This window comes from Pseudopodoces humilis, chromosome 9 (genome assembly GCF_049639895.1).
Source record: "Pseudopodoces humilis isolate 2021_Gansu_Grassland_sample_001 chromosome 9, ASM4963989v1, whole genome shotgun sequence".
NCBI lineage: Eukaryota > Metazoa > Chordata > Aves > Passeriformes > Paridae > Pseudopodoces > Pseudopodoces humilis.
Window position 1 is genome coordinate 862372 of NC_142208.1, and position 13480 is coordinate 875851.

At 42.8% G+C, this 13480-nt stretch overlaps 2 protein-coding genes across 12 annotated transcripts in view; one reads left to right on the top strand and one right to left on the bottom strand.

Annotated features, from left to right (window-relative positions):
- CTNNA3 (catenin alpha 3) overlaps positions 1-13480 on the bottom strand; it is a 394943-nt gene that overhangs the window by 237553 nt on the left and 143910 nt on the right. The window lies entirely within an intron of this gene.
- LRRTM3 (leucine rich repeat transmembrane neuronal 3) overlaps positions 1-13480 on the top strand; it is a 75319-nt gene that overhangs the window by 24032 nt on the left and 37807 nt on the right. The window contains exon 3 of one of the 3 annotated variants that reach the window (XM_088059698.1): positions 5722-5772. The exons of the other annotated variants lie outside the window; for them this stretch is intronic. Coding sequence (XP_087915824.1) covers positions 5722-5727 — 6 coding nt within the window. The 3' untranslated portion in view covers positions 5728-5772. The remainder of the gene's footprint in view (positions 1-5721; positions 5773-13480) is intronic. 3 annotated transcript variants of the gene reach the window in all.

Consider the following 13480-nt stretch of genomic DNA (forward strand, 5'->3'; position numbering starts at 1 on the left):
ACCCATCCAGTGTGGACTGGTAGGTAGGAGCAATAATAAAGGACCAAAGCAACAGGCAAATGGACAGGAACTGTGTCAATTATACTGGACAAAAGGTTAGGGAGAGTTTTTAAAGGAAAATTCATACCTCATGAAGCTATTGAAACTTTATGTAGGACTCCAATAACAGCTGGCAGAGCTTTAACAACTAGCTCTTAATTAAAAGATCTAGAAACCTATTAAAATGATGTCCCTGGAGAGACTGACTTGCAAAATGTAAAATCAACAGTGGCACACACAGAGAATAAAATCCAGCTTTCTGGACTCTCAATCCCACCCGCCTCACCTGGGATTTTCAAAGGTTAACAGGACTGGGCACCAGTGGGTAATTGTTTAAATACTGGAACTGAACATTTTCTGACGTGGTCCTGTGACAAAGCTAGCTCCAGCCATTCCACTAACAACTTCCTGCAATCACTTTGCTATTTCAAGGTATAAAATTGATTCCTGCAGCGGTGCTACTTTTCTGCTTGAACACTGTAATTATACAAATCCAAGTTGCTATTCAAGTTTAAAACAGACACTTTGTTTTTCTTTTGCCATCCCTGCTTCCCTGCCTCCAAAAGCCCTCCAGCCCTGATTGATGGCAGCCCCACGGGTGACACAGTGACACGGTGACAGACACCTCACACAAACACTCTGGAGTTTACAGCACAAAATAAAGTCTGCAGGCAGGGAAGGTCTGTGAGCTCTCCTTTCTCCCAAGCCCAGGGAAGCCTGTGTGTGAGCTGTGCCCCCAGGGAAGGCTGGGGCAGGAGCTCAGCAAAGGAGGAGGGAGATGGGTGGGGGACAGGGTGTTCAGAATCCCCCTTGGAAGCTCTGTTTCTATTCCTCTCCCTCCACACCAGTGCCTGTGCCCTGTGCAGGGACAGCTCTTCTCCTCCTCCCTTAACCCTTCCCCATCTAAACCCTGCACTAAACACAGCCATGGGGGCTGCTGCCTGCTCCTGCCCTGCCCCTGCCCTGCTCCCTCTGAAGATCAGGCACCAAAAAAAGCCTTAGAGACTCACCAAATCCCTGCAGTTTTGCAAATCTAAACCAAAGTGCATGGTGGGTCCTGCATACACTTCAAAGGAAAAAGAGATTACAAATGGATCTTTAAATCTGTGCTAAAAAGCAAGAGTGTAGAAAAGTCGTACACTCACTGTTTCCAGCCCTTCACAGCCATCTCCACTTCTCCACTATTTCCTTAAACAGACCCTTGGGGGACAAGAAATCCCTCCCCTGCTCAGGACACTGAAGGCACAGCAGGCAGTGAGAGCATCCATTCCCTGCCCAGGAACGTTGGGCAGCTCGTAATTAAACTGCAAAGCTTTGGAATGTTTTTCTATTCACTTCTGCAAGACAGTTTTAGACTTCCAGACTACCACTGTGCCTTCCAGAAGAAACATTAATTTAATATGCTATGCTAGTACTTCTCTCACAACACTAAGAGCAAAGAAAAAGCTTTAAAATGCAGGAGAGGTCTGGATTTAGCAATTAAACCTTCATTTGTGTTTAATTTAGCAATATGAGGATTCTGCCAATTCAATGTCTTCAGAATGCTTTTAATATATCTGCATTAATGCACAGCCCATGAGGCAGCAGTGCTGCCATTTCCTCATACAGCTGCTGGATCAGTGGGGAAACCTTCCCTTGGTGTGGCTGGATTCTCCAGTCAGCTTCAGGGAAATGAAACACAAGCAGCTCCAAATTTCAGCTTCAGAAGAGCTGGAATACTTGTTCCTAATCAGAAGGAGATGATCTTTCAAACACACACTCAGTGACCCAACATTACTGTTCAGAGTAGAACGTGAAGCAATTTCTATGTGGAAACAAGAGCCTTTCAAAATACAGGGATGACTGTAACCCATCTATTTTTTATGCCTTAAAAATGACTTGGAATGTAAAAAAGGAATGATGCAGTGTTCCCTTTAAAGCAGAAAGGAATAATGACAGTTCTATTAGTCAGCTACACAAAGGGCCCCATGTCCAGAGTCTCTGAGAAAGCCAAACCGTGAAGTTAAAAAAAATCTGAGGGAGCGTTTTGCTCAGGGAGATGCTTATGAGATCTATATTGCCTCGTTATACAAATGTAAATTCCAGGATGCAGAATATGAAGATTAGCTCAAAGAATGTGCTCCCTGTCAAGAGTGCAATAGAAATCCATTCTTGCAGAGATGCAGGAACAAACCCTCTGTGCAGCAGCTCTGCACAGACACAATCTGCATTTTCTGGCTGCAACTGGGATTGCCCAAATCATGCAGATCTTCCAGAACAGCCTGTTAAAATTGATACCTTATTACCAACCCCTCTTCTCTCAGCTCCCCATACTTTTATGAGTGATAATGTTTTCCTGGCCTGAGTCACAAACTTATTCTTTTAAAACATTTCACATTTATATGAAAGCCAAATTGGCTATCTTCTTGAGCAGTCATGAAACTTGAGTCCTCCCACATGACTCACCCAGACAACACTAATATAATATCATCCCTTTTTTTTTAATATATATATTTGGAATTAAACATCAAGACAGAGTAATTATTTTATTGATCACCAATACTGAAAAAAATAATACAAATGAAAATTTTATTAATTTAGCATTAGAATCTACCCTCCCAACAGTGCAAGATCAGCAATTACAGTACAAAGCAAATTTTTTGTTGGGAAGAATTTTCCCACATCTAGAGTTAGTCAGGGCTCATGTCTCCTTCAGATGTGTTCTAGGTTGTTATAAAGAAGAAAAAGCTTCAGTGCCAGCCCATGATCCCCTCACTTCTTTTGGCTAATGATAACCAGAGGTGTTTCCTGGAACTCCTCTGAGCACCTGTGCCCACAGGGGCTAAGGACACACCACTGTCTGAGTCTGAAAACACAGAAGATTGGGAATAGAATAGAAAAAAATGACCTTTTAGGACAATCCAAGCTCCTGCACGTTCAAGTCTCTCCTCCTGCCTGGAGAACAGAGTCTAGGGAAGAGCATTGCAGGGAGGGGAAGCAGCAGCAGCTGTGCTGGGACAGCACAGACGCCCAGGAGATGCACAGAGACCTGGGGCATTAAAAGGTACCAGGCTCAGGTACCACTCTGAGGTCTCTGATGTACCTGTGAGCACTGCTAATGATTCCCTCCTCCAGAGGAAACCTCTGCTTAGCCTGACAAAGCACCAGTGAGGCTTTGATGCCCTCTTTGTTCTAGGAAAAGATGAAGACAGATCATTTAGCTATTTTCCCTATGCCTGGGACACTGTTCTAGAAACAGGTTTTAGAAAATCAGCTCTTAAACCCTGGGCTGTGCCTGAGATGGGCAGCTGGAGAGAGACAGACTGCTGGGAGGCTTTGCTGTGGTGTTCTTTATGAAATCTGTTCTTTTCAAAGCAGGTAGAGCTGTGATTTAAAGTTCATTACCGCTGTTCCAACACAGCATCTTAACTACCCAGTTCCCCACTCTCTTTTTGAAATAACTCGGTTCCTTTCATCCAGCTGATGAAAAGTTCCATTTTCAGCACAACCCAAAGTAACCACATTTCTCTGTGATTTTGGTTTCCTTGTTTTAACTATGCTGGCTCAGAAGCATCCTCAGGGCGAAGCTCCTTGTGAAGGCTCCTGCTGACAGCAGAGCCCAGAGCAGCCAGAGCAGGCACAAAGCTCCAGGAGCAGCAGCGCAGGGCCAGGGGCCAGCAGGGAGGAGCAGGGTGGGAAGGAGCAGTGCCAGCAGGCTCAGAGCACCCAGCAAAGCTCCAGGGACAGAGGGCTGAGCCTTCAGCCAGCCCCTGCTGCTGACACAAGGAGATCTAAAGTCCATCTGCTCTCTCCAAGGCCTTCAGGACAATTAGCAGAGTAGATAATGAGAGAGAAACTCTTATCAAGGAGGAGAATTTACTGATCTTTTCCACTCCAGGCTGCAGCTTCACAGTTACTTTAGGCTGACCTAATTACAGACTGATGAAGATGACTCTGGATTTTCTCTCTGTCCCTTGCTAGACCTGGTACTGAGCACACTGAGCAGGATTTGGGGTTTCACACAGCGCCATCATTCACTCAAAAAGTAATTTTCCTGCTTTTTAAAGTTCTTAAAAAGTTACTGCTGGGCTGGATCAGTTCCTTCCTTTGGCTCAGCCCAAGCACCTCAAGGGAGCATTAGAGAAAATGAGGTAGAAACCCCATGAGGAGAAGAATTCAGCTCCACCTGGAGAGACAGAAACAGCCTGAGTTCTGGGCACATGAGTTCTGCACCTTTTCCCAAGCACTTCCATCCTGCTCAGGACTGTCCCACAGCAGGAGGCTCACACAGAAAGGCCCTGTGTGCCCACCAGGCTGGAAATAACAGCTCCAGGGCAGCAGTGGGGAGTGGTGACACATCTCAGCCTTCCAGGAACGTGACACAGCTTAGCAAGATGTCAGCAAAGAACATTTGGCTATCAGGGTTCCATAAAGAGCCAGTTTGAAAAAAGCTGTTCAAGTTCTAGAAATCTGTCGCTTTTCTATTTTCACTTCTTTATCTCATTGTTTCATATGAATGTTCAGAGCAGACTTCATACTTGTAAGATCTAAAATGGATGTTTTTGTGGTTTTGGGCTAGAAGACAACATTCTTCACAGTTACCAATGGTCAGAAATTAATCTGTGTGATAAATGAAAAGAGGAAACAATTGGCAACAGCTCCAGTTCTGCAAATCAATTAGTAATCATTCAGAAAATGAAGTAAGAATATCTTTATAAGCAGAATTGCTATCTTCACTTGTCTGCAAATAAGCAATTCACTTATTACCAGCACCTGGTCACACAAGCCATATTTGAAGCTTCTCCTTGGTGTTTCTCAATGACGCTAAATAGCTCCAAAAATTTCCTTTTGGTAATTCCCTAGGCCCTTGGACTTGCTTAGCTGCTCAAAAGCCATTTTTTGGGAAGGAATCCCTCCCTGGCAGGGTGGGCAGGCCCTGGCACACTGCCCCTGGATCCCTGGCAGTGCCCAGGGACAGGCTGGACATTGGGGCTGGGAGCAGTGGGAGGTGTCCCCGTGGATGTGCCACCCAATACTGAGAGCTCATCCCTGCAGAGGAAGGTTTAGGAACCCAAATCCAATTTTGCAGAGTTTCCATAGTCATTTCCTGAGCTGTAATTCTGCTGCCTTATTACACTGAAATAACTGAAAGTATTTCAGCATTTTCTTGGATCACTGTTGCCATGAATATTTAAGGCACTATTCAGGTACACTCAAACCTAGCTTGGGCTCCTCAGCACTCTCACAATTCAGTAGATAGCAAGAGAAAGAGCAAATTCTCTGTCCTGTAGGCATAGAACACTTAGAAACAAGGCTTGTCTGAAAGATGATGCTTCACTTTGTGAGTCCCAGTACAATTTGCTGTAGGATGATGAATAATACAAGTTTTATGTAATTATAATGTAATTATAGCACATGTCTTAAGCTCATCTAAACCAGCTTCTTGGGCTTCACAGAGAACAAATCAAAAAGTTACAGAAGATCATTTACCAAAATAGTTTTTGAGATTGACAACACACAGTCCCCAACATAGCTGCTTTACTGAAAAGTGAGATCAGATTATTCTTAAGAGAAGAAAAAGTAGTGTTTTCCCTTATGTCTTAACCACCAGGAAATATCCTTCCCCTTTTCCTTTCCTATTAAAATAGAGGTGAAGTTAGTGACTCAAAGAAAACTAATGCTGTAAATTATTGACCTCCATAGGTCTGAAATGATGGCTGGTACCACTGAATCCTTGAAACATGGTTGGAAGAAGTAAGTGGAAAAGTTTTCTACGCTACTGTAGAATTTTCTAGTGGTGTGTGCACCTTGTGAAGTCTTAAATACCTGCCTGACAGTACAGACAGAAGTGATTTTCAACAAACAAGTTCTGCTCAAAAGTAGCTTGCACTGAGCTGACTGATCTTCATTTAACATGATTACTTAGCCATGAATTAAAATCAGAACTCTCTGCCTTTTCAGCGTGAAACTCCATTTATCCCAGAGTCTTTTACACTCGATGAAAAATGAAAAGATAATTTCCTTCTGTTTCTTTATGTAATGTAAGCACAGTTAACACGTGTTTGCTGCACCATTCCATTACCCAGGTTAACATGCAGCATGGAATGCCCTAGCAGTGTGTTTATAGAAAACAGAGCTTTTTAAATGCTGCTGAGTGGAAAGAGAGAATTGGAATAAGATGAGTGAAAAATTCATTTGTTCCCTCTCCCTGAGGACAAAGGCATCCTCAGTGGGAAATGAAGAGGAAAGCAGGGAAACAGCTTTGCAAACGAGGATGTACAGAGGTCTGATTTACAAAAATAAAGCGCTCCAGTTAATTCCATTAACCTCTGCCAAAAAGCAGCTTAGGTAGGATTCTTACAAATCTTCAGCCTCACAGAAAGGCAAGAGCTTCTGAGAAGGCTGGATGAGAAGGCCAGGAGTGCTGGCAAACAGCTCGTTCCCCAGGGAGCCCAGAGCAGTGGCAATGTCCCCTGGGGAGGCTGGAATTGCTGTGCTGCTGCTGCTGGGGATGGATAAACACAGGAGCAGGCATGGACACACTCTGGAAAAGTCAGATTGACCCAGTTAGGACATAAATGAGCCCATGGTGTCATCTCCCCGTGCAGAGAGCAGAGCAGCAGCATTTATTCTATGGAGGGCAGGCACAGGCTCAGTGCTGCCCAAAGCTCTCACACCAGCACAGGAGAAAGGCAAGAAAAAGGAACCTCAGCAAAATCAACATGTCTGAAAAGTGCTTTGGGTTCATCATGCAAGCAGCCCTTGCTCGCCTTTCTCTTGTGGCTTTTTTCATACAAAAAGAAATAAGATTTCTGAATTTTAAATGCTGCTAAGTTTAAGCAGTGCAAGGCAGCATAAAGAGGTGTTTATTGATGATATGCTGATTAGCCATCAGCCAGAAAAACTTGTCATCCAGAAAAAAATCCCTGAGCTTGTAACAACAAATACAGCTGACTTCAGTGGGAATGCTGGATAAAATCTAGCACAGGATACAGCTCAAGCTGTAAGCCCAAAGAAATAGTCTTGTGCTATTTAATTGAGAAGCTGAAACTCTGAAATACCCTCCATGAGTTAATGAAAGCCTTGCCCAGGGAGTTGTGAGGTGCCTGAGCTGTGTCTGCTCCCCTCTCCCCGTGTCTGTAGCACTTTGGGGAAAGCAGCAGGCAAGGGGGAATAACTCTGATTAACCAGAGAAAACAGCTGGGAAACCAATTCCCATAACTAATATCTCTGCAATTCCATGGTCCCCACCAATAATTCACCCTGAAGAACTTAAAAAAATATCTGAGAACAGGTCAGAATGAGGGTTAAGAGATATCAAAGCTACCTAATCCACAATGTGTGACTATTACGAATATGGGTCATCAAAATTTTCATGCATGAGACATCGTTATCTTTGTTACTTAATTACATTTCAGTAGAACTGTGGATGAATGGGAGCATCCTTAAAATTCTTCCCCACCATTCCAATTAGTCTGGCACACTTACATTTAGGAGAAAAAAAAAAAATCAAGAAAACCTGAAAATAATGCTGATGGGAATGATTATATTAAAAATTGAATTGGGGGAGAAAAGAACAGAGAGCAGAGTTACCTTCCAATTGGATAAGCCAATTAATATTGGCTCCAGGATATTTTATATAAAGCACAGGAGGTCTAGCAGAATTATTTCACTCAGCTGTTGTGAGCTGATACACTGCCCTCATTTTGCATTTCACAGAAAAGAAAGAAAAAGGTAAAATAATCTAGAGAAAAGAAAATCAGAATATATTTTTTTTGAAATTACCTACGATGTGTTGAACCAGTTGCACTCAGAAAAGATTGACAGAAACCACACAACAATCCTCCACTTGACAAAAACATTATCAATAACAAATGAGGGGGTGGGGAGGGAAACAAGGGGAAAAATCCAGTTATTTGCAATCAAGATTAGGCGGGGTGACCAAAAGAGCTCCTTCCACCTCCAGCTGCAGATTTCTCTTGAGGTTCCCTTCCCCAGGGGGGACAGGCTGGTGTTTGCAGCACATCCTGCACCTCAGGGCAGCTCTCACCTGCTCCAGCTGAGCTGCCAGATGTTGGCAAAGGATACATAAGCTTCTTACAAATAAACCCCACAATTTATCCCAGCTTCTAGGCAACTTTATTACTTCCTACGTTAGGCTATCAAAAATATGAAGTGGTCTTAGGTGAAAGCAATTCAATGGATTACAAATTTGACGGAGAAAGTAGAAAACCAGGCTTAAAAAAAAACCCCAGCACAGATCTACATCTGACACAAAGAGTTTGCTGCACCAACAGATCAGCAGATGAGGTGAACAGTGAGCTTCCAGCACCAAGGAATGACAACATGTCCTAGAAGTTTCTCTCCCCTGGATCAAGCAGTGAAATCAACATTTATTCCAGTAAAGAGAGATTCTGAAACCGCTAAATATAGAAACTACAAATCACAGATTCAGCACAATGAGTAATAAAGATGCCTCAGAAATACAGGAAAAGCAGAAGAAGCCAGCTATGATGTCATGGAGCTCATTTCACATCTACCTAAGGCTAATTACAGCAGGCCAGGCTCAGCACCTTGCAGGATAAATCAAGTCTGTGCTCGCTGCAGGGTGAAGAAACGTGGCAAAGGGATAACACAGATCCCCGATTCCTTACGTGTCCCTGAAACTGGGAATGAGTTCAGCTTTTCAGGGCACACCTTTCTCTCCAGAAATGGCAGTGGTGCATTTCAAGGCAGCTCAGGAGTGCCTCTGGCATCATGCAGAGGTGGTCAGAGGTGACTGTGACCCTTTATCAAGTGTAAATAAATGATAGATACAGATAGAAAATACAGCTGGAGGGTATTTAGCTTCTGGAGGTACAAAAGGGTAACACTGAGCACAAGTGAGGTGTATGGCACTAAGTGTGGAGTCCAGTTTGGTAGCTCATGTGTTAAAGGGAAAAAAAACAAATCAAAAAACTGCTTAACTCATCAGGGAGTTCTGAGGTACAAAACAACCCTTGAATGAAGGGACTAAAAACTTACAATAACCTTGCCTTTGTTATGAATGAAATTGAAATTAGACAGCTAGGTCTATTGAATTAACAGCAGTTTAACTAAAAATGAATACAATTTAGTGAATTGAACAGCAATTTGGTACAAAATAATGCAATTTAGTTAAACCATACAATTTAGTAAAAGCATACAATTTAGTAAAAAATTACAATTTATGTATGTAATTTGCCAGTAATTAAGTATGATTAAAGCATAAGCAAAACTGACTGGGGTATGGAGAGGGCTTCTCACCCCATCTCACATACAAAATAAAACAAAACAATTCAAGCTAAATTTATATACTGTGTGCTTATACATATTCATTAATGTTTCCCATAAGTCTCCTCCTATTTCTGATTTTTTTGACTTTATGTCACTGTTCCTCATGGCCTCACTTGTTGTTAGGGGGTCTCCAGTTCTCTTTTGGGGGTCTTTGGATGAAGGCTCACACTCATCCTCACTGTCCTCTGGATAACCTCACAGGTTTGCATGTGTGTGCTAAGTGTTGTGTTATGTAAGTCCACTAAACAGTCTTACATTTCATAATTTTCAGGCCCTATGCTTAAAGTCATTCTGACTTTGTCCATCTCAAGGTCGATTTCATTTTGGGACATCACTGATCTCAAAACTACATCCTGTACCTTAATTTTAACATGCAACGTCTGTAAAGGGGCACATCTGCCTTGTAACACAGATTCTCTTTATTGCTTTATAATAATAACTTTCCAAATAATTACAATTTAGTTAGCATGAATCAATGCCATCTATTACACCTTTTTAGCATGTCCACCCCTCAAATCCCAAAAGCAAATGGAATCAGACTTGCCTCTCATGTCCCCAGTGCACAGCACAGGCTCCAGACACAATGGGCACACCCAAAACCTGATCCTCACAATGAAAATGGAGTTAAGGATTGCCATTTAACAAAAGCTTTCTGATGTTCTCACCTTCCTTCCACCTGTTTGCACTCAGTGGAATTAATTCAGCAGGCAGATTGTGTAAAGGCAACAGATTATCTGAGTTCAGTTTTCCTCCCTTGTGCCATGCAGTGTTTCTGCCAGCAGCTGGTTGGAAATGCCACCTCGGCAGTCCTGGTGAAATCATGGAGCTCGACAGCACTTTGGAATTCCAAAGCTGCAGAACATGAATATGAAATACCATTGGAAATATCCAAACTGTGAAAGCAAATACAGATGGATTTCCAGAACAGGAGACTTACACAAGTCTGCCTGAGCAAAGGAAATGTGAGCAGAGAGTATTTGACTCAAACAGGGCCCTGCAGCACATGGACAGGACAGCCCATCTCATCCACGGGACTTTGGCACTTCTTAGGTCATTCCAGCAGCATTCCATGTTGCTCTTCCACAGCCCAAAGGTGTAAGAAATTCACTCTGAGAAGAACAGACCTTGTGGTGCATGGTTGTAGAGCCTACAATGCCCAAGAGCTGTTCCTTGCCTGGACAATAGGACAAATAATTTGGGGGTTTTGCCATATCAAGACAAAACACCAGTTCTCCACTTGCCCATACCACGAGGCACTAAAATTGCTATAAATGTCTTATTTTCAATGAATGAATAGTTCTGCTTCTTGGTCCTTACCTAAATTCTCACCTCACAAGCCAACAGCCATAGGTCTTGCTACGACCAGACTCTGTTCCATGTAATAGAAAAAAGAGAGGAGTAGAGAACTGACCTTTATCAGTCCTGCAGAACCTAAACCAGGAGAAAAGGGTAGGCCTGGCTAACCCCAGCTTAGCTGCTGCCAAGACTGCCCAGTCTCCAGGAGAAGCTGGCAGGGAAGCTCAGGTCCCACGGAAGGGAACTGTGTCTGTGCAGGTTTCCCACGCAGAGCACCGGCCGGGCTGTGCCTGAACAGAACACTGCAGATTGAAGCAGCAGCAAACCTCAGTGCAGAGCAGAGCAGCTCTTGGATCAAAACCCTAGACCTGAGCAGCAGCTCCAGCTTTGGAATGTCTCAGTGCTGGACAGTCCTCCTAAGGAATACACTGCAGGCTTTGGGGTCTCCCTGTGCTCAGAATCCTGCTAGGATCAGGCTGGGAAGAGCAATGCACCCCACCCTCATCACGAGGGATCGTGGCAGTGCTGTGTGCCAGGGAATAAGGGCAAGAACAAACGAGCTGTTTCCACAGCACACAGGCACAAAGGTTTCCTGTGAGACACAAAGTATCTGCAGCTCTTCACTTTTGATTCCAGATGTTCCCAGGGTATTCTCCCAAGAGGTGAGACAGATATGACAGGTATGATGATGTGTGCTGCAGCACTGAGGTCACATTAAACCATGGGCAGATCCAAACCAAAGAATGATGGTGCAGATTTGACAAGGCAGAAAAGCAAGCACTGGCAGTCAGATGTGCTCCATGTGCACAGCCAGAGAACATCACAGGACACGGTCCTGGGAACCCTTCCCCTGTATTTGCCATACCCTTGTACCTTCAAGCACTGAAATCCGCACAGCAAACCTCTGCGGACAGGTTTGCTTTCCTTTTAACTCTGCCACAGGAATCCCAGGTCAGGAAAGGTGCAAGCATTTCCCACTTTATTACAGGGAACCAATCCCTTCTATTTCACAAACAATTCACTGCTTTGGGCTTGAAAAATAAACACATGCATTGAGATTGATCTTCCTTGTAGTTACACAGTAGCCCTCTGTCCAGCTTCATCAGACATTTATCAGATTTTTAGCTGCAGGTTACTCAGGAAAGGCCTTGTTCTGTTGCCATTATCATTGTCAAGTAGTTCAATCAAATTTAATGGCATGATTTGTTTAATAGCAGTCTACCCAACACAAGAAAGAATGGATAAATCCAGCTCCCAGTCAGGTTTCTGTCTCATCCCAGCTGGAATTACGCTTCTGCTAACCACACACACGTTCCATGGTAATTTTTTTCCCATCCTTCCCCTGTGCTAGCTTTTCAAGTGGTTCTTAATTAGCTCTGGTTTATTTATGAAAGCATATTTTGCTAGACTTTCCCCAAGAGCTTTAGTAAACAGCTATATTAAGCTCATATTTACTTATCACATCTCCTGTAATGCTTCCAAGGAGGAGGGGGAAGGGGAGATGGTTTAGAGGGGCAGAGCTGTGTTTGGGCTCTGAAGGCTACTGCTACTTGGAGCCCATCTCCTAAGCCTAACTTCCACTGAAAATCTTGTTATTCCAAGCATGGCTGTGTGCAAATGTCCATCTGTCTCCTTTCTCACTGCTTTTTAGCCAACTCGCCTGTTGTGGCCTAATTCAGCAGAAGGAAAAGCTCTTCTTAAAAAAATTCTTACGAATTCTGTGAACAGAATATGGGAGAGTGCCTGTATGAATATTCCCAGAAACACCAAATCTGGGAATGATTTCACCACACACACTTCAGTAGAGATCCCTCTGTGCCCATTTTCCCCCTTTCCTGTCACTTTTAACCCTGTTCTGGCCCAGTTTGACCTCTAGCATTTAGCTGATTTTTATTTTGGAAAGATAAAAGGTGGCACAGTTTGTGTCATTTAAAACTGTTAAGTTCTACAGGATAGGCAAATGAACATGAAACTTAAAAACTTTGAATTTTTACAATGCTTGCCTTTAAAGCACTTAGAAATTAAATTAAACTAAGTTGATCCAAAAGCTGAGCTGCAAAAATAATTTTGCTCTTCTAGCTGACTAGAAGTAGGCTCAAAGTGGAAAAAATTAAAATATAATTCAATATTTCTCAATTTTTAAAACATGTTTATAATTTTTTTGTGTGTTGAACAAAGATGTCAATGAAAATATTTTTTAAAAGAAAATATGCTAAAATATAACTTTTAAATCAACACATTAAAAAAGGGTCGTTCAATTGGTCGGCACTTCTATTCCACAGTGCCAATTTTCTGTTTAACTGAATGGAGTAAATGAGCTTTCTTCTATTTTTCTGACCTTTTATGAGTTGTCTTCTATGAATAAAACATATTTCTGATAGACACCAGGGTTCTCTAAACAAATATCAATGCTTTCCACTTCTGCCTCCCTGGCAGACTCCCCACTGCTTCAAAAGAAACCTCCTGTATCTGCAGCCTTCAGCTGTATTTCTGTTTCAGGATATATGAAAGTTAGAAGCTACAGAAGACAGAAATAAAATAAATATGTATCTTGAAATAGGAAAGGTACAAATGCTACCTCCAAGATTTTCATTGAAGTTCACTGGAGTTAATGTTAAAAACCAACAGGAGTGAATCAAGTAGGATTCCACCCACATGCTCACATTGCTGGTGGCTGGAAGCTTTTTGAAGTCTTGGTGTCTCTCAGAGAACCACTTGACATCTCTTAGAACCACTTCAGTAGCTCATGTTTATTGAATCAAGCAGCATTTAGGAACCTTTTTCAGAAGTTTTCACATTCCTGGCTTACAAATGTCTCAATGATGATGCAGAGCAGTCACTGTAAGTCAGC